Source organism: Equus caballus, chromosome 6 (assembly GCF_041296265.1).
Source record: "Equus caballus isolate H_3958 breed thoroughbred chromosome 6, TB-T2T, whole genome shotgun sequence".
Taxonomy (NCBI): domain Eukaryota; kingdom Metazoa; phylum Chordata; class Mammalia; order Perissodactyla; family Equidae; genus Equus; species Equus caballus.
In genome coordinates this window covers 40,578,301-40,604,323 of record NC_091689.1, presented here as the reverse complement: position 1 = coordinate 40,604,323, position 26,023 = coordinate 40,578,301, and the positions used below count along the sequence as shown (strand labels likewise).

Genomic DNA, 26,023 nt, shown 5'->3' with positions numbered 1-26,023 from the left:
CTTGTATCCTGTTACCTGGACTCAGTGTAATAGACACCCAAACAGTGGGATGAATGAGCAACTTCTCAAAGAGCTATCTTTTTAATGGAGAATGCTTAACTGCATAAGGGAGTATACTGGTTTCCTACCTAGATTTCATTTCTGTAATCCAGATTGCATAAATTTGTCAGGAGATATCAGTTTACACTCTCAGTGTAAATGAAACAAGGAAGACTGCCAAACCTCAAGTCAAAATCAATTGCATGGAAAGTAAATACATTTAAGCATTTTTAGGATATTAAAATCTATCTTATGAAGGTCACAAAAGTTATATTTGTATTGCCTGTAGGCAATCTTAACTTTTAGGGGTAAATAGTGATAGTAACAGGTAAACCAAAAGTATACATTGTCAAGCTTAAAATTTAAAAAGTAATAGGTCTCCGTTTTTTCTGATTGCCTAGTTTTGGTCATGACCCAGGGTAAAAATGAAATTGAGAATAAATGGGAAAAAAGCTCCTAGTGAGATCTATTTAATGAACCCATCCTTTTCTTTTCTAGGATCCCAAGGGCCGGGTCAAGGCACTTGGTGGCTCCTTTGCCAAACAGAAGAAGAATGGAGACAGGTCACAGAGAGTTTTCGGGAGCGGACCTCCCTTCGAGAACGGCAGCTCTATAAGCTCCTCAGCGAGGATTTCCTGCCTGAAATCTGTAACATGATTGCCCAGAAGGTATGCGGTGATTCCTCCCTCTATAGGAGGTAATCCAGCCATGTTACGTAAGGATTATTCGTTAGAGGTTTTGAATACATTCACCTGTCTCCTGTAAGTGGTATAGCCTCTATCTTCTCTCATCTGGAGTGTTAAAAGGGGACCTCATGCTACCCACTCTCCTTCACTGTGAGTCAGTAATTTAATTCTCCTTACCCCAAGAAGTCCTCAGTGCCCCCCACCCCCAGTACCACAAGGGCTTTTCAAATCTGGAGCCACCTTTCCTTCTGTAACATTCCTCAGGAAACATTCCCTGAGCCTGCAGCTGTCTCTCAGAGCACCCTGTGCGTACCTCTGTGTATATGCTCCCAGCTTTTTAAAATTGTCTTCTTATGGCCTCCCTCTCTCCCACTAAGCAGCAAGCTCTGAAGAATCCTTGTCGCTCCAGTGCCGGCTCTTTTCCCAACTGGACCTGAGCTCTATGTGTCGCCTCCTCCAGCTTCAAGGCAATTTGTTTCATAAACCATACATCCTATATTTTCATACATATACACCCTAGTTCATGACTTTTTCCAACATCTTTCCCCTGTCTGCCCCACCTATTCGAATACTATTTCAAAAGCCCCATTTTAAAGCTATCTCCATGAGCCATCCCGTTTCTCCCAATCTTAGGATTCTCTTCCCTAACATGTTTCCTCATCCCTCACTTAATTTCACTGTGAGTTGTTTAAGCATCTTCAGATTAGGGACCATGTCTTACTCATCATTTTAAACCCCCACAACACCTGTGTGATGCCTTTTCTATGGCAGATGCTCAATAATTATTCAGTTTGCTTATTTCGTAATTCTAATACTCCTGATTGTTAATACATGTTAATAGAAGACAAAAACTTGACCACCTGCCCATGAAATCTGAAGAGAAAGTATTTATAAATTATTGCTGCAGTACCTTTAGAGAAGTAAAAAATGATAAATATATTATTTAATTTGTTGTGAATCCAATGATATTTCTAACCATTAAGCAAGTTGATGCTTTAGGGAAAATTCTGGAAATTCACCTTTCTCTAATAGCGAGAACTTACAAATAGTGCTTCAAGAATTACGTTTTCATGGGGCCGTTCCAGTGGTGCAGTGATTAAGTTGACATGCTCTGCTTTGGCGGCTCAGGGTTTGCAGGTTCAGGTCCTGAGTGCAGACCTACACACTGTTCATCAGGCTATGCTGTGTTGGCATCCCACATACAAAATAGAGGAAGATTGGCACAGATGTTAGCTCAGGGCCAATCTTCCTCACACACACACACACACAAAAAGAATTACATTATCACAAATGAGCAAAAAAGTCTGCATTTCCCCATCAATATACTTAATTCCATACACTATAATTACACGTAGTTTTTGTGATCTGTGGCTCACCGTGATGCTTTTTCCAAGAATTGAAATATATAATCTAATTGTTTAACTATTTTATAGAGATGGTTTTATAACTTTATGTAATCTTTTATGTGACTTTATTGCTAGGACTGATGATGGCACATTAAATCATCTATAAGGCGTATATCTAAACATGCTTAAACCTTCTTTTATAATTTCTGCTTTTTTACTGCAATGTTCAACCTGAGATTTTTTTGGATAGGATAACTAAGAGGAAAAAACCTACATGCATAAAGCTGATGGTTTTGATGCAAAAAATTTCAAGAATTGACTCTTTGCAAGAGAAGAAAAAATTAAGATAAACCTTAAATATAATTCTCAAGAACCATGAAATCAGAAACCAAAAAAAGAAATAATAAATTTGATATTTTGAGAACTGTGCAGTGCTCTAAATTTGCAAACCTCAGTGAAATGGGATGTTGATTACCAAAAAAAGAGAATCTAAATTGTGCAATAGAAAACCATAGCGGACCTGTCATTGGGGAAGAAGAGTTTTCACAAAAGAATCCCGTGAAAAGCTCCAGAATTATTTGGATTTATTCACAGGTAAAATTTTCTAAACCTTCCAGAGAAGATAATCTCCAAGCATGTCAAAAATGAAGAAATAGGTAGCTAACCTGTTCATATAGTATTGGTGTCTTAGATCCCTATTCCTCAGAAAATTAAACACACTCTCCTCATTCAGTAGTATAAATATCAACTCCTTGATACTGACAAGTAAAACCATCACTTCACCTAAAGAGTAACAACTCAGAACCCAGCAGGGTTAAGCCTAAGTCTGTAGTGCTGGTAATATTGTTTTGGAAGTCTTGTCCAGTGTAATATAACAAAAAAGAAGAGAAGAGGCAAAGTTTTAGAATGTTTTGCCTGGAGTAATGTAAATCCACTTATAAAGTCGATTGATTAGAACTTAGTAATAATACCGAGTAACTAGATGTCCTGCATCTGAATCACCTGGCGTGCTTAGTAAAAGCTCAGATTCCTGTCAATGCCCTGCCCCCAGGCCCCGCCAGAAGGTCAGAGGTGGTGTCTGTTAACCTGCAGATGTAAAAGCTCTTCAGGTGACTCTTGTGCATCCTAAAGTTTAAATATCACTGAAAATAAACCCATTTACAGTAGCAACAAGACAAATTTTGCTGTGAATCTAACTAGAGTTGTGTGTAGTTGATAAGAAAGAAAAAGCTACAAAACTATTAGACATGTTTTTGAGGTCTCAATGTAAATATATTAAGACGTCTCTTTCTGGAAAGAAAGACTAAGTTTGGGTGTCAGTATTCATCAAGATAAATTGGGATTCATTATAACCTTAGCCAAATCCTAGAATGATAAAGATTTTCCTCCTAAATACCAGGTGAATGTAAATATTATAAGGTGGGAGCAGTGGGATAACTAGTCCTACCATGTATAACCACATAGATCAGTATGTTAGAAGCATCTCAAGGAGCTTTCATTTAATAGACCAGCTATCATAAAGGATTTACTCAAGGCGGGACACAAGTATGAACTCCTCACAGTCTGCTGAACTTGGCCTTCAGCAGAGTTTTATGTTCATCAACGGTTGTAATATTTTTGCCAACCTGTTGTATCCATTGTAACTTATTACTGAATTTACACAATTAAATATCATGAAACCAATAAAGTATGAGCATAAAAATTTCTGTAAAAAGTTTTTATTAAAAAAATCATTAAAGATCAGTTGCTTCTAAAAAGTTGACTGTCAAATTAGGGTAAAACAGTAAAGACTGGATGGGAAAGAATTGTTAAAATCTTAAGATTTCTGTATTTGGATTACAAATGTCCTTAACATCTCACTTTCACTTAAAAAAAAACTAAACTAGAGGGAAAAATAAAGGAGTAAGAGGGTGATTTATATGAAAGAATCTCAGGAAACCCCTCTCGATGGGGCCCTCCATGTAGGATTGGTGAGTGACGGAACATTTCTACATTGTTAAAATAAGTGCTTGAAGTATATACATTTTCTAAATCCCTTGCTTTAACTGTGTTAACCTACCACTACCCATCCTACTTGTCTTGGCCAAAAGTAGTTTGCTCTGATAATGAAGAAAACCTATGATTCAAATCTGGAATTGAGACGCATATCAGTAAAATAGAATGTGATGCTTGCGTATGAAAATGTAGTATGTAAAGCAGTCACAGACACCTGGAACGATGGATGAAGGCTAATGTGTGGTATGGTGGGAGTGACTAGCTTTCCCTTCAGCTTCTATAAATTATAGTGCTGCCCTTTTCTTAGCTATCCCTTTGGATAAGTTACTTGATATCTCTGAATTTCACTTTTCTCATTAGTAAAACAAAAGGCCATAACTCCACAGAATTTTTCTGGGAATGAAAAGACCCACGTCATCATAGTACCTGGTGTAATACTTAGCAGTCACTGGGCACTTGGTCCCTTCCATTTTTTATGGTGGTGGATAATCGATGAGAAATTTTGGTAGAAAACTATGTCCACGCTTCTTACCAAAATGAGTACAAGTCAGAAGAGAGGTAAAGCAGATAGGATGAATTGTAAAGATGTGACAGCCCTGTAAACTTTAAAGGAATAAGAGAATCAGAGGTGAGGCCTGCTTTGACCATATAAAGTTAAATTTTTATGGTAAGATTTAAATAAAGGGGACGTAGACGAGTAAAAATATTTTTGCTAATCTTACAGACAGTAGTCTTTAGACAGCTTATAAGCATTAGATCTTTAACAAGTAAATTGATTAAGGGTATAGATAATTCACACCAAAGATGATAGTAAAGTACAGAGGAAAAGGAGCTCACCTTCTGTATCAAGAACACCACTTTTCCTTGATAGTAACTTTCATCTGATTTGGCGCAGTTGGAACCAGACTGTTATTGACCTATTGCTAGTGGCAGGGAAACTGGCATGATCTCTTTGAAAGGGAGTTCCGTGGTAAGGTTTTACGTTTTTTTTTTTTAAGTTGAAGACTCTTCCTGTTGGGGTCTTAAAGATTGTAGAGGGGTTGCTCACAGGCACATTAGAGAAAACTGCTGGGGTAGCTTTTGGGAAAAGGAGGCTCATGGCACCTCGGACAGTTGGGGTTGCATTTGAGTAGGCCTAGTCATTCTCATAACAGAAAAGCTTTCTAACGCTCTGTCTCATTAAATCAACTGCCATTGTTGTGCAGTATGTTTACAATGTATAAACCACCCCTGTTTTCATTGAGTTTTTTATCCTTTGTTGCTTTACCTGTTTGATTCTTCAAGTCTGAAGATTTTTGGTTAAGTGATGCCAGAACCAAACCTGGATAGTGCTGATACTGATACTGAAGCCACAGAAATTACTCATCTTAGGGGCCGGCCCGGTGGCTGAGTGGTTAAGTTTGCGTGCTCCGCTTTGGCGGCCGCAGGTTTTCCTGGTTCGGATCCTGGGCGCAGACATGGCACTGCTCATCAGGCTATGCTGAGGCGGCGGCCCATATACCACAACCAGAAGGACCTGCAACTATAATATACAACTAGGTACTGGGGGAATTTGGGGAGAAAAAGAAAAGAAATTACTCGGCTTCAAGACCCTTGCTTTACTACCTCTTAATAGTACTTCACAACGATGAAGCTATGGGGCTTATCCCACAGAAACAAAACTTAGATTGGCCATCAAAATGGTTGCCTAGCTTCAGACAGTCCTCACACTCCTCCTCTGAATTCCCTATGGCGCTCACTTTCTAGCCTCTGCAGACTTCTCAGGGCTCAGCCTCTCAGGCAGGCTCTGATTCCTGCTGGTGAGTCTTTCCCTTCTCTGTCTTACTCCTTCTGACCCAGCCCGGGCAGCTCCTCTTACTTCTCACTGCTGCCACTGAACCGCCTCGACAGGGATCTCTGCCGTCTGCTGCTTAGACGCCCTCTTTCAGAGCCATTCCTGTCAACTAAAGGTGATCAAGCATGGCTTTCCCTTAATAATTTGAAACAAAATATTTTTTTAAATGTTTAAACAAACAGTTAAGGGTATTTCTTGCCAGTCATAAAGATTGACAAAGGAGACACCTGGTGTCTATGAGTTGTTCTGGTTTTGTTTTTTTAATAGAATAAACTGGCTTGGTACCTTGTGGAGTTGAATAGTCATCTTTACTGACTGTCCTAAGGATACCTTTGGCCCTTTGTAGGTAAAGCCATCACCTATGTGCCTTAAAGGCCACTTTTCTACTGGCGGCAGCAGTGGCAGAAGCTGAGAACACCCTAATCTATCTCTTCCTTTCTTTTCCTCACTTCTGACCATAGGAAAAGCGTCTACAGCGCACAAAGGCAGAGTTGCAACCTAGGTGGATGTCTGACCACCTGTTCATCAAATCCATCAAGCGAGAGGTGAGTGTGTGTGAGAGTAGAGAGGAATTTTAAGTGTTCAAAAAGGATTGTTCCATTTTATTTTGTGTACTCCTTTTAGTCCTAATTCTTTATTTACATCATTTTTTAAAATCTCAGACCTTTATAGGGCATTCTTATACATAAAATGCATTTCTAGAAAGAGAAGGAATGATAAAAATAAGACATGAGTTCAAACTCTTGGATATTACAATCTCCTGGAATGATAAGCACATCATATTTAATTTCATATAGATCAGAATGATAAGTATCATAGTAAATATATATGTAATAGAAGTTCATGAATGCAAAGAGGTAAGGAATTGGAGCTGGCCAAAGAAAGGAGAGTTGGGACAGGCAGAGCTATATTTCACCTGAACCCGATAGGCTGGCTAAGATTTTGATGGTAGACAGAGAGGGTGGAGGAGTAATATGCAGGAGTAATGAAAACAAAAGCCCAGAGGATGGTGCATGCAGTCAGGCGCCACATAATGCTGTTTCAATTAAGGATGGACCACATGTACGACGGTGGTCCCATAAGATTAGTACCATATAGCCTAGGTGTGTAGTAGGCTCTACCGTGTAGCTTTGTGTAAGTACACTCTATGATGTTCACACAACAATTAAATTGCCTGACGACACATTTCTCAGAACATATCTTTGTCGTTAAGCGACACGTGACTATAATATGGTCAAAGAGCAGCGTGTATTTGGATGTGGCTAGCATATAGATATACTATAATGTAAAGTGGAAGAAAAGGCTGAAACAGATTTTGGAGTTCCCTGACTATCGTGCTTATATCTTCCATAGGCAGGCAGAAGTAAGGGAGGTTATATCATTCGATCTTTGTTTTAGGAAGATACGTCTCTGGTCACACCATGATAAATGATTTTGTAGGGAAAAACTGGAAGGTAAGAAAGCAGTTAGTGAGCAGTCCTTCCAGCAGGCACTGGCAGTTAGAATCCCTCCTATTGGAAATGCGGGGTCTGGAATAGAGGAGGAGATGACCTTTGAGCCGTAAAAACATTTCATTAGAGAATGGTAGCTATGAAAGTTCAAGTTGCAAGAAGTTGACTAGTTAATAAAAAGATGGATTCTTATTGATTATCGTGTTGTGTCCTTTTGAGAAGTATGATGATGAGAGAAAACAAATCATGAAAGGGTAAAGAGGCAAGATTGTGGAGAGCTTGTGGCAGGTTCCTTTTTTTTCCTAATTTGGAGGTATAGCATGGACATGAAAGATATCCAAGTGAGGAGCGTGGATGTTGCTGACTCGTAAGGTGAAGGGCCTACAAGCAGGTTCGCCATGGAGTAGAGTTGCTCACGTTTCTCCTATGTAAAGACAAACTTTTGAGGTGGCAAGGAAAATATCAGGAGTTCACGTTGGATGTCCGTCTGTTCTCTGAAGACAGACAGGGCATCAGGTGGTAGTTGAGATGCAATGTTCGGTGAAAAGAGGATATTTGGGGCAACAACTAGGTATTAAAAGGATTTACCAAGCAGCATCCAAGAGCCAACTGTTTGGTGTTTTCATTTTGTGACAGTTCAGAGTAGTTAAATGACTTTATCTAGCATCACACTTATAGGAAGGGACAAAATTGATACTTATATTTACTGAGATTTAAAATTTGGCAAGATGGGAGTGGAATGAGGCCTAAGGACCCTGGATCACAGGTAAGGATATATTTGATGATGGAATCAAATAGGAGAGTAAAGTGAAGGAAGAGGCCAGGAATAAGAGAGAGGCAGGCAAAATGGGGGTGTTGGGTGGCCTCTTCTCACTCTGAGGGCTGCAGAAGCTGCCTGCGCTCCCACACCTCCACCTCGCACACCTCCCCCTCTCACTCTTCTCTTTTACCTGAGAAGATTTTTCTCTGTTGATTGCTAATCTAACTCTCATGTCCAGACTCAGTGCTGGCCAGTTCTCATGCTCTCTCCACGTTTTAACCACTTCACTTGTTGCAGCTTTACATTTCACCGAACACTAAACAGTGGAGTGGTCGCAGCAAGGGTTACCTTGGGTTGACTCTAGACCATGTCTTTGGCTGGCCTTACAGTGTGGAACCTTCTTCCTGCCCCGCAGTGATGTTTTCATGGCTTAAATTGAAGTGACAATGTGATAGTACATTACAGAGATGATGGCATTAACTAAGTGTGTTCTACCCTGAAAAGGGAGAAACTATAGATTTGTATTTACTTCAGTATATTTGGACAACTCTTTTTTTCAGTTCATATACCTGTTCTGCCAGGGGATAAATTGCCCAACATGTAATAACTCTGGATTGGCAGCTCCAGAAGGACCGCCCTCGCTCTCCCCAGCGCAGCAGCTGGTTCTGAATGGCCCTCATGGCTCATGGCCAGCCACAGCTCTCAGATGGTTTTCTGGTTCCTCTTGCTTTCTCGGGTCCTCTCCACCATCTCTGTCACTTCGGAACCAGCACCTCTTTGGAAGCTCTCCTTCCTGCTCTGACCGCTCTGGCCTGAGTGCCCTCGTTTACATTTCAGATTGCACAGTTGTCTCAATACAGACCAAAAGTTCTTCATTGCTGCAAGCAAAAGCTTAGCTTCAAACGCTAAAAGCTTCTTCTTTTAGTTCTTCTTGGGAGTGATTTTTTTCCTTTTTTCCTTTCTTTTTTTCCCCTTCTCTTTAGTTTTAGTTACAGGTAACCATGGAATTATAGAGACTCTGAGTATCTGTAATGGTACCAAATATACTGCAGAAAACCTTAGTGTGGGCAGAGTTTTGTGCTTTTTTGTTTAAACAGCAGAAAATCTTCAGGCCTTTAAAGCCTTACAGGCAGGGTTTCTGACGGATAGTGATAACCCAGGAGTCCAATCTTCTTGCCTCCAAAAGTCTTTTAATTGTGACTCCTGGAGAACATAGCAGTGGAGAGAGATTGTCTCTCTGAACCCCGGGATTGGGGCTGCAGGGGTTATTTTTACCAGGGGATCTGGACATTGCTGTTGCTCGGGAGCTCATTGTGGTGGTACAATCTCAAGTGTGCTGCTAAAGCTGGCAAGGCTGCCAGGGAGTCTGATGACCTGCCCTTGGGGGAGGGGAGCACGGAAGGGGAGGCCTGGGCCCTGCTTCAACCGGAGATTTTATTTGTAGTCCTGTAGAGTATTTCAAAGTGCTTCTCATTAAAATCCCTACTTGATTCTAGCGGGCCTCTTTCTCGCCTATATAGCCTTTAAACACCAACCCACACCCCATTTGCAACTGACTCCATTTAAAGAAAGAAAAAATTGCAGTGTAAGATACTGTTTTTTATCTCTTCAGTTTTTTGTACAGTTTTTGTTCACTTGGTTGTACTTGTTTTTTAAATTATTAGTGTTCAAACTGTTTAAGTTTAAAACACTACTGGAAGTATCTTTGGCTGGTGAGTCCTGGGCTTTAGTGGTGAGTGTTTTCATTAGTACTTGCTTTACCCAGGGGTGGTGAGCTGCTGAAAATTAGCACAGAAATTTTAAGACAGACCCTTGGTGCACAACATAGATTTTTTTCAGATGTATATGATACAATTTATATAAAATAATTGTTAAATTCATATCAGATGGGAACTGCTGAAATTATAACACATTATGATGAAAGAGAAAAGGGCATGAGAAGGTTTCTATTGAAGAAGTGATGAAGCAGTACTGCTGGGTAGGAGGTCTGGGGAAAGTGATCAGAGAACAGGTGGAGTGAGAAGTGGAGGTTGAGTTTGGGGTGGAAACACAGGAAAGAGGCCACGGTGGGCACTGGTAGTCAGGCCAGTGCCAGTTCAGGGGCTTGACCTCCTTTCTTGCCCCTCAGCTTCAGTGGACATTCTGGGAGCTTTAAGTTTATTTTTTAAGATGCTATAAATTCGAGTGACTCAATTGTTACATCTTAACTGCTTAGCACAAATGTTAATGTATTTTAAAAACAACTAGACACATATCGTATGATCCCATTTATGTGAAATACACAGAGTAAGTGAATCCGTAGAGACAGAAAGCATTTTGGTGGATGCCAGGGGCTGGGAGAGTCAGGGAGCGACTGGTTAATGGGGCTGGTTTCAGGGTGCTGTAAATCTTTGCAACTTGGTATAGGTGGTGGTTGCACGACGTTGTGAATATACTAATTGCCACTGAAATGTTCACTTTAAAATCGTTAATTTTATGTGACTTTCACTTCAGTTAAAAAAACTTATTTGAGGTAATCTTTACGTATCTTTTAAAATGATGTAGAGCCTCTGACTTAGCAGTAATCATTTACATTTATGATTTTCCCAAGTTTTAAAATTCCTGCTTCATTGTTATCAAAATATCTTCAGCTGTCATCAGTTTTTAATACATCACCTTAAAATTTAAAAATTCTAAGCTTTTGGTACTTGAACATTTTAATTTTAGACTGTTAACAGGGATCACATAGTGGAGGGAGTAAAAAGTTAATAAAATTAGATCATTTTATAACATGTAATACAAGTTGATTTTCCCCAGATCACTTGGGAAGTGATTGTTCTGGGTCCAAAAGAATGTCCATGCTCTTGAAGAAAATGGGAGATGACACGTAGAAAAATCCCCGCAGTTCAGGAATCATCACTATTTACATTTTTACATGTTTGCTGCAGGCCATTTATGCATTTATTACAAATCTGGGATCATATTGAATATTATTTTGTGACCTGTGTTTTTTATTGAACATTGTGAGCATTTTCATGTTACATTAGATATTCCTCAGAAACAGAATTTTTAGTGATTGCATAGTGATGATTATATAATTTCACCTATTATTAAACATTTAGGATATTAACAGTTTTTCACCATTTTAAATAATGTTGACTTAAACCTACTTATACAAATATTTTGCTTATCTCATTTTTAAGATAAAATTACAGAAATGTTGGGGCCGGCTCCGTGGCCAAGTGGTTAAGTTCGCGTGCTCTGCTGTGGCAGCCCAGGGTTCGGATCCTGGGCGCGGACATGGCACCGCTTGTCAGGCCATGTTGAGGCGGTGTCCCACATCCCACAACTAGAAGGACCTGCAACTAAGATAGACAACTGTGTACGGGGGGGGGGGGGGGTTGGGGAGATAAAGCAGAAAAAGAAAAAAAAAAAGATTGGCAACAGTTCTTAGCCTAGGTGCCAATCCTTACAGAAAAAAAAAAATTACAGAAATGTAATTACTCTGTTTAGGGTTCCTGATACATATATCCAGATTGTCCTCCCGAAGACCTCTTCCCCGACAGGTTGATAACGTTCATTTTACCACATCTCTGCAATCACTTTTATCATCTTTAGCAGTTTTGTAAATGAAAAGGTTGTTTTACTTTCCTTTGATCATTGACATGGTTTGTCCATCTTCTGTGTATTCAAGTTCCATTTGATGGGGAGGGGTGCTACTGTTAATTGATTTGTAAGACATCTTTACATGTGAAGAATAATAAGTTATTGTCATATTTGTTGCAAAAAAGAATTATATAGATATTCTTAAGATTTATGTAATTATTTTTTCCCTTTTTCCCCCTTTCATTGACTTAATGCGTAAAACTCAGATGACTCTTTGGCGACTTAACATTTCTATTCATAAGTCAACGGCTTGCATTTCATTAGTCCTTATTCAAATGCTGGTCCTGTTTCATATCCCATAGTACTGGTTGAAGGAAGAATATTTCACATGTTTTCACCTGCCAACCTTTGTCAGGGAGGGACAGAATACACACACATTATCATTATTTTATATATATGTAAATAACTTATGGTTTTTATACATGCCTCTTTTTTCTCTCCTTTTTCATTGTGTCTGATGTGTAGAAAGCACTATAGTTTTCTTTGAAATACGGTCATACCTCGCTTAAGAAGAGGGATACCTTCTGAGAAATGTGTTAGCCTATTTCGTTATTGTGTGAACATCATAGAGTGTGCTTAGACAAACCTAGATGGTGTAACCTACTCACACCTAGGCGTATGGTCCTAATCTGTGGGACCACTGTTGTGTATGTGGTCTGTCATTCACCGAAATGTGGCTATGCAGTGCCGTGACAGTGATTCCTTTCTCAAAGCTTAGTTTTCCTCTGTCTTCTCCCTTTCCCCCACCCTATCAATTGATATCTTAGGGGTATCTCCTTGGAGTCACTGTACAGCTGAACGGAGCAAAGGCAAATTGGTTCATTAACTGTAGTTTCACCCTGACTTCTCAGCTGAGTGAAAATGTTGCCGGCCCCATGGCCGAGTGGTTAAGTTCGAGCACTCCACTTCGGCGGCCCAGGGTTTCGTCGGTTCAGATCCTGGGCACAGACATGGCACCGTTCATCAGGCCATGCTGAGGCAGTGTCCCACATGCCGCAGCTAGAAGGACCTGCAACTAAAAATACCCAACTATGTACCAGGGGGCTTTGGGGAGAAAAAGGAAAAATAAAATCTTTAAAAAAAAAAAAAAATGTTGCCAAAAAGTTGGGATAAGTGTGGCCCTGGGGGGTGGGTACTTCTGGAATGCAGGGAAGGTGCTTAACTGGCATTCAAGAGGCCATAGCTAGAGATGCAGTCCTGACAACAGTCCTGCTTAGTGCCAGGACCATCCCCGTTTCAGAAACATCATCTCGCATGTCTAAACTGCCTGCTCTTAGATGAAGATTTTAGGAAGCTTTCTCTAATTTTGTTTGGGCAGCTGCTGCTCCTTATGAGTACAGTGTTATGTGTGCAATATTGTTAATTTTTTTGTTTTATTTTTCTCTCTCCTCTCTTATTCACTCCACATTTTTACCTTGCAGGTGGCAAACTCTTTTAAAGTCAGGCTCATAGACTTTTAATGATAAAAATTACTTTGAGGGGCTGGCCCCGTGGCTGAGTGGTTAAGTTCATGCGCTCCGCTGCAGGCAGCCCAGTGTTTCGTTGGTTCGAATCCTGGGCGCGGACATGGCACTGCTCAAACCACGCTGAGGCAGCGTCCCACATGCCACAACTAGAACGACCCACAACGAAGAATATACAACTATGTACTGGGGGGCTTTGGGGAGAAAAAGGAAAAAAAAAATTTTTTTTAAAAATGACTTTGAGATCTGCTGTCAGGGAAGATCGTTTCCAAATTCTGAGTCAAATGAGAGTCTAGACTGGTTTTAAGAATCATAAAGAAAATAACATGAAATTGTGATCAGAGTAGTTTGTGTTTAATGATGACTTATATAAATGGCAATCTGCATTCATCTTTTTTCTCCCCACATGAAGACTACTTATGCAGTTTCCCTGATATAAAACTTTTGAAAATTTATCTGGCGTGGAAGATTCGTAGGTGGTCTTCCTATTGAAAAGATCTGTTAAGAAAAGCTTCACATTCCTGATTAAGTTTCACCTAAAATGGGATGGTTAATTTTACCTTTTCTGTGAGGTAATGTGAATTCTCCCTGTGCTGACACCTGATTCATTTTTCTGTATCTCTGCAGCTTACGCTCTCTACTGCAGGCAACAGTTACTACCTCATCAATAACAATTTCAAAAAATTGAAAATTGTAGCTTTCACATCAGCACAAAAGTCAAGGGAAGAAATTATAAATAATCTATCTCAGTCCTAGCTTCAGTGTTCTGGGCTACAGAATGGCTCAGAAATTAGTTATGTTGGAAAAATGTGCAGAGTAAACTTTCATAAATTAATGGCAGTAGTGGTTCTGTTTTCCTGTCTTTACTTTTCCTTTCAGTAAATTTCTTAGTCACATTCCCAGTGACCACCTGATGATATAAATATGGTCACCTTCATTTCTTCTCTGTATTTTAAAGGAAAGTGGTGGCCCTTCCTACCAAACCCCCAGTTTTAGTTAAAAAAAAAAAAACTATGAAAGTTAAGGGTTTCAAAGTTATGTACGTTATTGAAGGTGTGAATCTGTGTTCTCTCTAGTGGCTATCTGTGATCCTTCTAGTTTACTTAGATGAAGATACTTTTTAAGATTTCACTTTTACCAAATATTAAGTCTGTAAGAATTGTGTCTCTGAACTGCCTCAGTGTGTCTTCTCTGGTTCATCATATTCTTCATAAGATTATCTTCCAAAGACTACAAATTATGTAAATCATTGGGCCCAAAAGTTTTACCCTGTTTTAAATCTCCATTCTTTTAATGTTTCTATATATATAATGTTTATATATGTTTATATACATCCATACGTTTTTTCTTTAGATGATAACATCAATTTGTAGTTATGATATAAATTCTGTAGCTATCTAGTATTATTTATTGAATAACTCGAGTTCAATAAAAATTTAATCTTAACTCAAGGCAAAGAACTAATGTTACCTTATTGTGTATTGACCCTGTACACTTCCTGGCTCCTCACAGGAGACCCCTGTGCTCACCAGAATAGAAAAACAGAAGCGCAGAGAGGAGGAAGAAGAACGGCAGATTCTTCTAGCAGTGCAGAAGAAGGAGCAGGAGCAGATGCTAAAGGAGGAGAGGAAACGAGAGTTGGAGGAAAAAGTCAAGGCAGTGGAAGGTATGTGGGTTTTCTGTGCAGTCTGGAGAGCTGCATGTGGTGTGAGAATAGCCCTCCTGGAGCCAGAGCCACACCAAACTAGGTTCTAGCATTTGTCTAAGCTATTTCGCTCTAAATCTCTTGTCAGTTGTATTCTGTCTTATTTATGCATCTGGATCCAGTCTTCTTGCCGTTGCATTCCTGCTAAGGTACTTGTGCTTGTCATTCTTGGGATTCCTTTCAGGCTCTTGCTTGTTTGCTCTCATCTCTGCCATGTCCCTTGTGTGGAATAGCAAAAAAAAAAAATTAAGGTATTGATGACAACTAATTTCACAGAAATAATTTTGAACACAAATGAAATGTGCTTAAGAAAAAGTCTTAGAGATTTTGTTCAAGTATGGCACTATACAAATCTAGGTATTACCCATTAGTATTATGAGGGCACATAGTTTTCTCGGGCTTAGGTCTGGGTCTTAGTCTTAGTGTACTATTTTTCTTTCATTTGTGGTTAAAGCAGAGGATACCAACCATCTCTAGGTGTGTTAGCAGCCATATTTACAAGCTGTACCCGATAAACCTTGTGAAAACCAATCATTTGGCTTGGTTGAATACAGACTAATATTTCTTTTCTTTTAAATAAATGTATTGAACTTTTTGAATTTTTGAATACAACAGCATAATATGGATTCAACTTTTTTAATGCAGTGTTTCAATGAAAAATTATAACAAATTTTGGCTATTTAAAGGATTCTGGCCTTTTATATGCATTTTTACTCCCATTCCTAAGTAGTGCCTTATGTTTCTTAATAGGCTAACCTGATTCCTACCTCAATCATTTCTTCCTTCTAAAACCCTTAGTGTTTAATCGACATATTTATCCTGTGCCACATTATGTATTATATTCTACTTGTAAGATTTTGCATACGTTTTATTTCCGCTGCTAGATAGAAATTCCTCTAGAAGGTAACTATGCCTTGCATTTCTTTATAATTTTCAGCAGCATTCTTCTTGGGTGCACTATGGTCATTTAACCTTAATCTATACAGACAGGTTCAAAACTTATTTTTGTGGTTTAGTTTCTATACCTGTAAGATCAGTCATGCTTATGTTATACATTTTTGTTTAAATCAGCAAGTATTTCTTGAGCCACCTGTTCTGTGCTAAGCACTCTTCTAGGAATTTGGTAGTAAAACTCCTTTCCTGGAGCTTACATTCTAATGGTGGGAAGACAGAGAATAAACAAATATTGTAGAATCATAGATAGTGGTAAGAGATCTCAAGAAAAATAAAACTGGTTTAGAAAGAAGGAGCATCGTGTTATAAATGGCATTTAAGTTAAGATTGTTAAGAAGCCCTTCTCAGGGGCCAGCCCGGGGTGCAGCGGTTAAGTTCGCATGTTCCGCTTCTCAGCAGCCTGGGGTTCGCCAGTTCGGATCCCGGGTGCGGACATGGCACCACTTGGCAAAAGCCATGCTGTGGTAGGCGTCCCACATATAAAGTAGAGGAGGATGTTCATGGATGTTAGCTCAGGGCCAGTCTTCCTCAGCAATAAAGAGAGAGATTGGCAGTAGTTAGCTCAGGGCTAATCCTCCTCAAAAAAGAAAAAAGAAAAGAAGGCCTTCTCGGAAGATGTGGCACTTAATAATTAAATGAGTGAGGGTGCCGTATGAATATCTGATGGAGAAGAGCCCTGCAGTCTGGGGTAACAGCAAGTGCAAAGGCACTGAGGTGGGACTGTGTGGCAGGAGGCCCGTGTGGCTGGGTCAGAGTGAGCAGAGCAAGGAGAACGTTGGCAGGAAATGGTTCATAGAGGTAACGAGTCAGGTCATGTAGGGCCATGCAGACCTTGTTAGAAGGAATAAATGAAAGGACAGTCCCTAGCACACAGCAAGCTCACAGTGATAGTTATCATGGAGGAAATGTGGAGAGAATTTTTACAGGCTATAAAATAGTTACAACAAGAAACTTTTCCTGACTTCTTGGCAGCTAAGTTAAAAAAAAAAAAAAGGAAATAATAGATTATTTACTGATAGGAGAATTTTAAGGTTTGTAACAGTTAACTCAGAGAAACAAGCTTTTTGTGACATTAAATTGTAAGAGGATTTTATTGTGTGGGTCCTTTTTACCATAACAGTATTGATTGTGTTGAGGGTGCATCAGAACATTTTTCATATTGATGTTTAAGATCTATCTATAAATGAAGCAAACGACTTAATGATTAGTTTTACTCGATTGTGTGCTTCTGTTCATACGCATTGTCCCACCGGTACTAGCAGTCAGTCACTAGGATGAGGGTCCCCTGAAATTGCTGGTAAAACTAATGTAATGTGACACATGAGCACATATTTCCAAGGAGAGGCTTGTAGCTTTCATTTGTTTAAAGAAATTTGAAAGAAGGGAAGTGGATTAAGAAAAAGTAGAAACCAAAAGATAGAAACAACCCAAATGTCCATCAGTGGATGAATGGATGCACAAAATGTGGTATAATTGGATTTCCACAGTGTAGTTGTTATCACCTTTGCCTCACAAAATGTGTCATGTACTTACAGTGGATTATTATATAGCCTTAAAAAGCAATGAATTGCTGATACGTGCTGCAGCAGGGAAGAACCTTGAAGACATGACACAAAGGGAAATAAGTAGGGGAGAGGGGACTGAATATTTACGATTTAGCAGATAGAGGTTCTGTTTGGGTTGATGAAAAAGTTATGGAAATGGATAATGGTAGTAGTTGTACAACATTGTGAATGTACTTAGTGCTCCTGACTTTTACACTTAAAATGGTTTAAAAAGGTACATTTAATATATTTTTTACTAAAATTTTTAAAAAGGAAAAGCCCAAATAAATGTGCTACTATTTATTGGTGTTGTCTTTGTGTAAAAAGGTTGTTACAAGAGACTGGACAATGGCGTAAATCTCCATTCTAAGTCGAGCAAGTCAGTTTGGAAATGGACATTATTGAGACTTTCTCTCAGTAGGGTTAGTAGGTAACCTAAAAATTATTCTTGCCATGGAAATTATATTTGTAATATATTATCTATATGTTATAATATTTTATCTCATATTGTATAAATACCCTTTAAAGAGCATATCTGAAATCTTAATCAAAGAAGAGTTATCAGGAGCTCTTTTTAGGGGACTAAAAGCAGCATCCAGAAAGTGAGCAAACTCTTAGGTTGAATTGTGGCTGCCAGGAGTGGTCAGTCTAGGTCAGTCTAGGACCTCTACCTTGAGAATGATAACCATAAACAAATCCCTGCAAAAGATGAGTAGAAAACTAGACTTTCAGAGCACACAAGGAAGCACCACTGTGAGCAGTAGGTGATACATGCAACAGACAAAGAAGAAATATATTTAGCATTATCAGATATAAAAAGGAAGGAATTGTAAACATAAGGGAAAAAATAACCTTGATGAAAATACAGGCAAATTCAAAGGAAACAAATAGAACTGCTAAAAATGTAAAGTATGGTTATTGAAATAATAATTGAATAACTGGGTTAACAGGTTAAGTACACATGAGAAAAGAATCAGCAACCTGGAAGATATATCTGGGAAATTATTACAGAATGCAGCACTGAGATAAAGAAGATAGACATGACGAAGGAAGTTACCTTTGGTTAATCATTCAGTGTCTGGTTATGAAAACAAAAACTACATATGGGTCCTTGGTTAAACAGAAGTTAGAGAAGTAAAAAAAAGTTAAAGGAGTTCTGAAGTAGCACCCCTAAAGCAAGGGAAACAAAGGGAAGAGGTTGGGGTTATCAGAACCTGGAAGTTGAGGGGCTGTGCAAAGTTGGACCTCTGACACCTGAAGATGGTGCCTCTCTAGGCAGGCAGCAACCTGCTTCTGGGACTACCAAAAGAACTGGGTTATCAGAACCAGCTGCCTCTCCACAGATGAAGGACCAATGCTGGGGTAGTGTTGAATGGCAACAGCAAGCAAACAAGAAGAAAGAAATCCCTTCTCCCCTCATCTTGCCTCTCATTCTCCCTCTAGTACTCCCTTTTGACAGAATAAAGCCAGCAGAGAATGGAGAAATGATGGATTTGGAGCTCATAGAAATAGCTTAATAACTGACTCAGGTGGTGTATAGCATGAAAGATGCAGTATGTGTCTACTATAAGTTCTAGAATGAAACAACCAAGAGAATAGGCTAGAGAAAATATTCAGATGTAACGGTTGAGAATTTTTTTCATTTGATGAAAAACACGAATCCTGTGATTTAGAAAGCAAGAAGAGGACCAGCCCAGTGGCCGAGTGGTTAAGTTCACGCGCCTGCTTCGGCGGCCCAGGGTTTCACTGGTTCGGATCCTGGGCACAGACATGGCACCACTCATCAGGCCATGCTGAGGCGCCGTCCCACATAGCATAACCAGAAGGACCTATAACTATGTTCTGGGGGGGCTTTGGGGAGAAGAAGGAAAAAAAGACAGTTGGCAACAGATGTTAGCTCAGGTGCCAATCTTTTAAAAAAAAAAAAAATGGAACTTTCTTAACTAGTATCTAAAAAAAATCTGAACTAAACATTCTGTTTAATGGGGAACATAACAATTATTTCCTTTTAAAGTCAGGAAGAAAACAAAGATTTTCTCTATCATTGATTCTATTCCGTATTGTATTGTTTTGTAGGGATTTCTTCTCAACAAAGGAAAGAAATGTATGTATATATACATATGTATATATATTGTTTAGGAAATGTATGATTTCAAACTCCCAGGAAATAGTCAAGAAACTATTATAAGAATACAGCCAGGTAGCTAGATTCATTATTATTATTATACAACTATCAATATGAATAATTTTTTTTTTTTTTAAAGATTGGCACCTGGGCTAACAACTGTTGCCATTCTTTTGTTTGTTTGTTTGTTTTTCTGCTTTATCTCCCCAAACCCCCCCTGTACATAGTTGTATATCTTAGTTGCATGTCCTTCTAGTTGTGGGATGTGGGACGCCGCCTCAACATGGCCTGACGAGCAGTGCCATGTCTGTGCCCAGGATCCGAACCCTGAGCCGCCGCAGCGGAGCACGCGAACTTAACCACTCGGCCACGGAGCCGGCCCCACAATATGAATAATTTTTTTAAAGATAGCATGACCCAATAGCAACGAGCATGCCTAACACTCAGATGGTGGTCTCTAAATATAATTTCCCTCCAGAAGGAATGAAGACTCGGAAAATGACTGATTTCAGTACTAGGGCAGTAAAAATGTAAGATGAGCCTAGACTCTTTTATAATAGAAAGCAAAGAAGCATCAAAGACTCCTGGAACTCTGTCAAAAAGTATAGGAGCCAACCTGAAGGGGCTCTCGCTGGCCAAAATGGGACATTCCAAGCACTGAAGAAATAAAACAAAAACCTTAATAGATTACAAAACATCCAATGAGTTATAAATTCATGAGTTCATAATGATATTTTTTTAAAAATCAGTGATCACTGTAGGAGTTTAATGGGACAGCTTGTTATTCTGAAAACTGGTAAAATAGAGGAAAGAATCAAGTGTTTTTGTTTCCTTCTCTTTACAGACTGTATTTCAGAATATGCAAATAACTTATGAGGAAAAGAATTTGGTCAATAAATGTAGCAGGAATAATAGAATTTGAATAACAAATAATGGAAGACTGGATGTAGGCAAAGCTGCTCTCAACTAAGGTTTCAGGAGACTGTTGAGACCTAATGCCCTAAAGTAGAGATCCACCAACTTTCTGTAAAGGGCCAGAGGGTAAATAATTGAGGCTTGGAGGCCATATGGGGCTCTGTTCCCATAAAACCTTACTTAGGTATTTATTATTACACAAGCAGTCAGCTAGTCGCCCTACATGCTATAGTTTGCTCTTTGCAAACCCTGGACCCAAAGCATCCACTGCGCGTAATGAATTAACTTCTCTTCTGTGTGTCTTTAGAGGTACTGAATACATACCTTGGAACTATTGAGAACACAGTCACAAAAATAATTTTCCCCGCGCCTTAATTCTGTCTTGGAACTCTGGTTAAACTTTGGGTGAAAGACCGATGAGGAACTTTATAATGGAAGGGTCAGGTTAACACTGATGAAATTTAACATAATGAAGAGAGAGAACCAGATCTATTTCTCCTGATATGAGGGAAAGGGAAATACACAGCATCACTTCTGAAATAGTATTGCCCCCAAGTCAAACCTGTTCGTCTGTTCAAAGCCTCTAGATGTAACTGCCAGTTTACAGGAGGTCCAAGGAGTTGGGGGGCACATTAACACCACAGTGAAGATGCCGTCAGCCAAATTCAGAATGTGGGAAGTTCTACAAAGACAAAATTACCAAGTTTCTCCACCAAATAAATTGGAGAGGATACTGTTAGAAATTCAACTAGATTTAAGAGACATATCAACCACATGCAATGTGTGGACCTTTTTTGAGTTGATTTGAACAAACCAACTTTAAAGAAAAGTATTGAACAAGTGGGAAAGTTTGACCCTGGCTCAGTATTTGCTGTTAAATAAATCGTTTTGTGTTCCTAAGATTCATACAGAAGAGCAAAGGACCAAGGATAGCCAAGATAATTTCCAAAAATGGTATGGTAGGGACATTCATTCTATCAGATGGCAAAATAAAAGCTACAGTGAATGAGAGAGAATGGTGTTGGCATGGAGATAGGTGATGAGACCATGAAATGGAATACCCAGAAACAGACCTTGGTAGGCATGTGGGTTCTTTAGTAAGTGATACAGTACCTTCGCCTACTGATGGGGAAAACAATTACATCTCTGCTTTTCATATAAGGATAAGTTCTGGATAGACCAAAGGCCAAAACCCTTTTGGAGAAAATATAGGTGAATATCTTCAAGATATAAAGAATTTATTAAGTATGAAAAATTCAAACTATAAGGGGAGAGAGATTGATATATTTGATTAGATTAATTGCTGAAAAGTTAAATATGGCAAAAACACTATAAACAAAGTGAAAAGACAAACTACAGACTAGAAGGTGATTTTAACACATAGTCAACAAAGACTTGTGATCCAGATTATTTAAAGCAATTCTTCAAATCAGTAAGAAATTCAGCAACCCAGAGGGGGAAAAACGCAAGGACCGTAAAAAGGAAGTTCACGGGAGAGGATGTTCAATGGCCAGTAAGCATAGAAGATATGTTCGTTCTCACTTTAATTAGAAAAACGAGAATGAGAACATCAGAATTCCCTGTGATAGTCATCAGTTTGGCAAAATGCTAAAATTTTATCAAGTGAGTGTGAGGTAGTTCAAATCACTATTGAAAGGATAGATGGAACCCTTTGGAAATCATTGACAGTGCCTGATAAAGTTAAGGGAGATATATATGCCTATGTCTGGCAATTCCACTGCTGGGTTGGTATCACAGAGAGCTCTCACACATGCATAAGAAGACATGTCAAAATAATGGTCATTATAATACTGTTTACAAAATGTGGAAAATTGCAGTCAACTAGAAAATGGATTATTAAGCTGTGAAGTACTGTATTCAAGTTAATAAGGTAAAAATGTTAGCTTTGACGGTTTGGTAGGTACGTGGGTATTCATTAATTTAGTTACACTTTTCTTTAAGCTTAAAATTGTTCTCTTAAAATAGTTTTAAATGTTTTCAATGGTAAAGTGTCTTTGTAATTAAAGCAGATGTCGGTCACTCTATGTTTACAAGTGGAGATAATGTAGGAGCAAAAGCACAGGTCAGTGGAAGTCGGCAGGGGTGCGCTATTGGCAGGGTCACGCCACACTCACAGCAGTGGACTGACGTGGAGTAGATCCTTTGGAGAAGAAAACAGGATCTTTCCTGGCTTCTCCTTTCCATTTTTGTTTCTTGCTGTCTGACAGTGTTCTTCGTCTCCCTGCCTCTTTTATTTTCTGACCTTCCTGTTCCCTGCTGGCAATGAGTGCCCCATGGAGCTGGTAGTGGAATGCCAAGTATGTTTCTCAGGGCCATGGCTATGAGCCAGAGAAAAGTCATCCGTGTCTGTCAACTCCTTGCCAGTTCAGCTGGCATCTTTCCTTTGTTCCCAGCCAAACTTAGTTCTACCATGGCTTGGTAGGGGCCATTGACCATGGCGGGGGTGGGTTGCAGAGCAAAGACAATTGGTGTGTGTGAATGCCTTTGTAAATGTGAAACCTTGAGAGCTTGGATGTGCATATAAAATCCTGTATGTATATTTGGATTGAGAGTCTGATCCTAAAAAACGGATGTTGCTTTTTTTGAGAGAAAGCTAGGAAAGCCTTAGGTAGTCAAAGAAGGATAATCCTCGTTCAATCTTCTATTTTTCCTTTTTCTTCTAATTCTGTTTTTCTTCTACCTTTCTCTTTCCCCACTCCCCATCCCACTGCCCACCCATATCTCCCTCATCCCCCAACTTAAACTCAATATGATGACTAAGGAAATGGGTCCCATTCGTTTATATTTTTCTTAAAAGCATTCCACTATGGAATCATCCTAATTACCAAAAAGAGGATGGAAAGAAAGCAAAAATAGTTTCCTAATACTACTTTGGTGATCTTTGTTTCTTCCTCCTCTCAAGATGGTTGACAAACATCTAATGGCCTAGAAAGCAGTTGACTCATGGTGCTGCGGTGCTTTGTGTTCACTGTAGATCGAGCTAAGAGGAGAAAGCTCAGGGAAGAAAGGGCATGGCTGCTGGCACAAGGAAAGGAGCTCCCCCCAGAACTTTCTCATCTGGATCCTAACTCCCCCATGAGGGAAGAAAAGAAGACTAAAGACCTGTGAGTGTTTAATGATACTGACAGTAACAGCCGGTCACATTTGCCAGGCTCTTTCTCGTTTAATCCTCAAAACAGCCCTGTGTGGAGGCAGCGCTCAGTGTCCACACGCTCCTCAGTCTAATGAGTGCTTTTTTGGATTATTATTTGTTACATTAAAAAAATTAAGTAAAGTAAACCTGGAAAGAATTGTGCTATTAAATAACTGATATTATAGAATCATAAATTAAGTTCCAGATCATCTAGGCGAACCTCATCATTTTATAGATGAGGAAAATGATATTCCCTTTTTTACTAAGGTTTGCTAACTCTTATCTTTATAATTATTTCCTGGAGTGTTATCAGTGTTCCAGACTTATCTTTAGAAAAATTTATTGGGACTATTCCAAATCTTGTTGCAATCAGCGTGTGTCTGTGATTGGATTAAGGAACTAAGAGAAGGTGGTCAAAGTTACTATTGATTTCTTATTTTATGATTTACAGCTTTGAGTTGGATGATGATTTCACTGCCATGTATAAAGGTCAGTTTCCCATTCTCAACTATTGTATTTCTGGTAGAAGTATTCCCTAGTGTGCATGTGAACTAAGCTCTCTCCTGTGGCTCTCAGTTCTAGATGTGGTAAAGGCTCACAAGGATTCCTGGCCCTTTTTGGAGCCTGTGGATGAATCATATGCCCCAAACTACTACCAGATTATTAAGGTAGAGGCTGCCTTTGCAATTATACCTCCTATGGTATATTTGTCTTAATTTTGCGTTGTTGTTGTTTGTTTTGTTTTGTTTAAGTTCATCTGTTGTTCCTTGAAAATCAGGGTCGCTGGGTATACACCAGGCTTTTCAGCATCTCGTAACAGCATGATTCCTTTGCCTCATGGGGACTATGAGATGTTTTTTTCTCAATCATGTGATAACTTAAGGTGTCCTATTTTAGGTCCCCATGGATATCTCAAGCATGGAAAAGAAACTGAATGGAGGTGTATACTGTACCAAGGAGGAATTTGTAAATGACATGAAAACTATGTTCAGGAATTGTCGGAAATACAATGGAGAAAGTAGTGGTGAGTGGGGAAGGAGGTTGCTCTGGGTACACATTTGCTGGACCATCGTAAGCAAGCATACAACGCCTTCTCAGAAATACACATTCTAGTGACTCACCCCTTTCTTTGCAACTATAAAGAGAATGTGTATTAAAAGCCATCAGATTGGCCATTCCAGCCACCTACAAAATGTGTGCCAGGCCCACTCTCCTGTGCCACATGACGAGAGCGTATCTGGTGGCTACCTTGGCTCAGCTTGTTTCTTATTATCTTAGAGACCAGTCTGGGTCTAGTTTGTGCTGTGCCTTCTTGACACAGACAGTTAACCACTGATGAGACTGAACCTAGATAGAGCTGATTCTAGATCGTGTTGACAAGTCTGCAGAGTAGATCTCTAATAACAAGGTGTATATGGCTCCGAGTATAGAAACGTGGGCTCATTTGTGCATTAGCTCAAACTGCCTCCGTTTAAACACTTGGGCAGATTCAGTGATTATATTTAATATTTCTGCAATTTAGCCTTACAGAATTAAATTTTCACAGGTTTGAGGTAATAGTCCTAGACTCCCAGCAATGCAGCCTGGAGCCTCTGAGTATTGAAACCGTGTCTTCAACTTGCACCTGTAGCTCTACAACGTAATATGCACTCGAGCTGAATTAAACTCAGCGTTTACCCGAGTAGCACCTATTCTTGTTTATTAGGAGAGTAGTCCTTGTGGCCTGAAAAAGCTGTACCTGAAAGTCGATCCTTGTGTCTTCCTATAGAGTATACCAAGATGTCTGATAATCTGGAGAGGTGTTTCCATCGGGCTATGATGAAGCATTTTCCCGGTGAAGATGGAGACACAGATGAAGAGTTTTGGATCAGAGAGGATGAAAAGCGGGAGAAGAGACGGAATCGGGCGGGGCGAAGTGGCGGAAGCCATGTTTGGACCCGCTCCAGGGACTCCGAGGGGCCCAGCCGGAAACAGCAGCCCATTGAGAACGGAGGGCAGCCGTTGCCGCCCGCGCGCCGAGCCTCCCCTTCTGCGGGCGATCCGAACAGCAGTTCCTCCCAGCTCCCTCGGGGCGGGGGCGCCTCGCACGGCCGGGGCTTTTCTCGTCCCCTCTGTTACAGTGGGGTGCCCAGCCAGACACCCCTTTTAAACCAGATGGTAAGGAACAGCTAAGCTGTTGGGGTTTCTCCTAGTTGGTGAATTCAAAGGGGAAGTAAAGCCTTTCTGATTGGCTCCTCTTCCAAAACAATTTTTCTTTGTAGAGATGATTTCTTCTCCCTTCATCTGTCCTTCCTTTTTTCTTCCTTTATTTTAAATCCCCCTTTCTCTTGATCATTTGAACCACACGTTCTCAACATGGGCGGAAATTGGGATTAGAAAAACTTGCCTTTTTTCATGTGTATAAAAC

At 39.6% G+C, this 26,023-nt stretch overlaps 1 protein-coding gene and 1 long non-coding RNA gene across 9 annotated transcripts in view; one reads left to right on the top strand and one right to left on the bottom strand.

Moving 5' to 3' along the window:
• CECR2 (CECR2 histone acetyl-lysine reader) overlaps positions 1-26,023 on the top strand; it is a 160,799-nt gene that overhangs the window by 122,521 nt on the left and 12,255 nt on the right. For 5 of the 8 annotated variants that reach the window (XM_023642863.2, XM_070269770.1, XM_070269768.1 and 2 more), the window contains exons 7-14: positions 538-707; positions 6,362-6,445; positions 14,732-14,885; positions 23,458-23,587; positions 24,068-24,105; positions 24,193-24,284; positions 24,514-24,640; positions 25,385-25,773. In XM_023642863.2, coding sequence (XP_023498631.2) covers positions 538-707; positions 6,362-6,445; positions 14,732-14,885; positions 23,458-23,587; positions 24,068-24,105; positions 24,193-24,284; positions 24,514-24,640; positions 25,385-25,773 — 1,184 coding nt within the window. The remainder of the gene's footprint in view (positions 1-537; positions 708-6,361; positions 6,446-14,731; positions 14,886-23,457; positions 23,588-24,067; positions 24,106-24,192; positions 24,285-24,513; positions 24,641-25,384; positions 25,774-26,023) is intronic. The other 3 variants (XM_070269767.1, XM_070269771.1, XM_070269769.1) reach the window with 1 other exon arrangement.
• LOC138924637 (uncharacterized) lies at positions 13,552-25,616 on the bottom strand. The gene is made up of 2 exons (XR_011439655.1): positions 25,355-25,616; positions 13,552-15,143 (listed from the first exon to the last, which is right to left on the bottom strand). It is a non-coding gene; the product is annotated as an uncharacterized lncRNA (long non-coding RNA).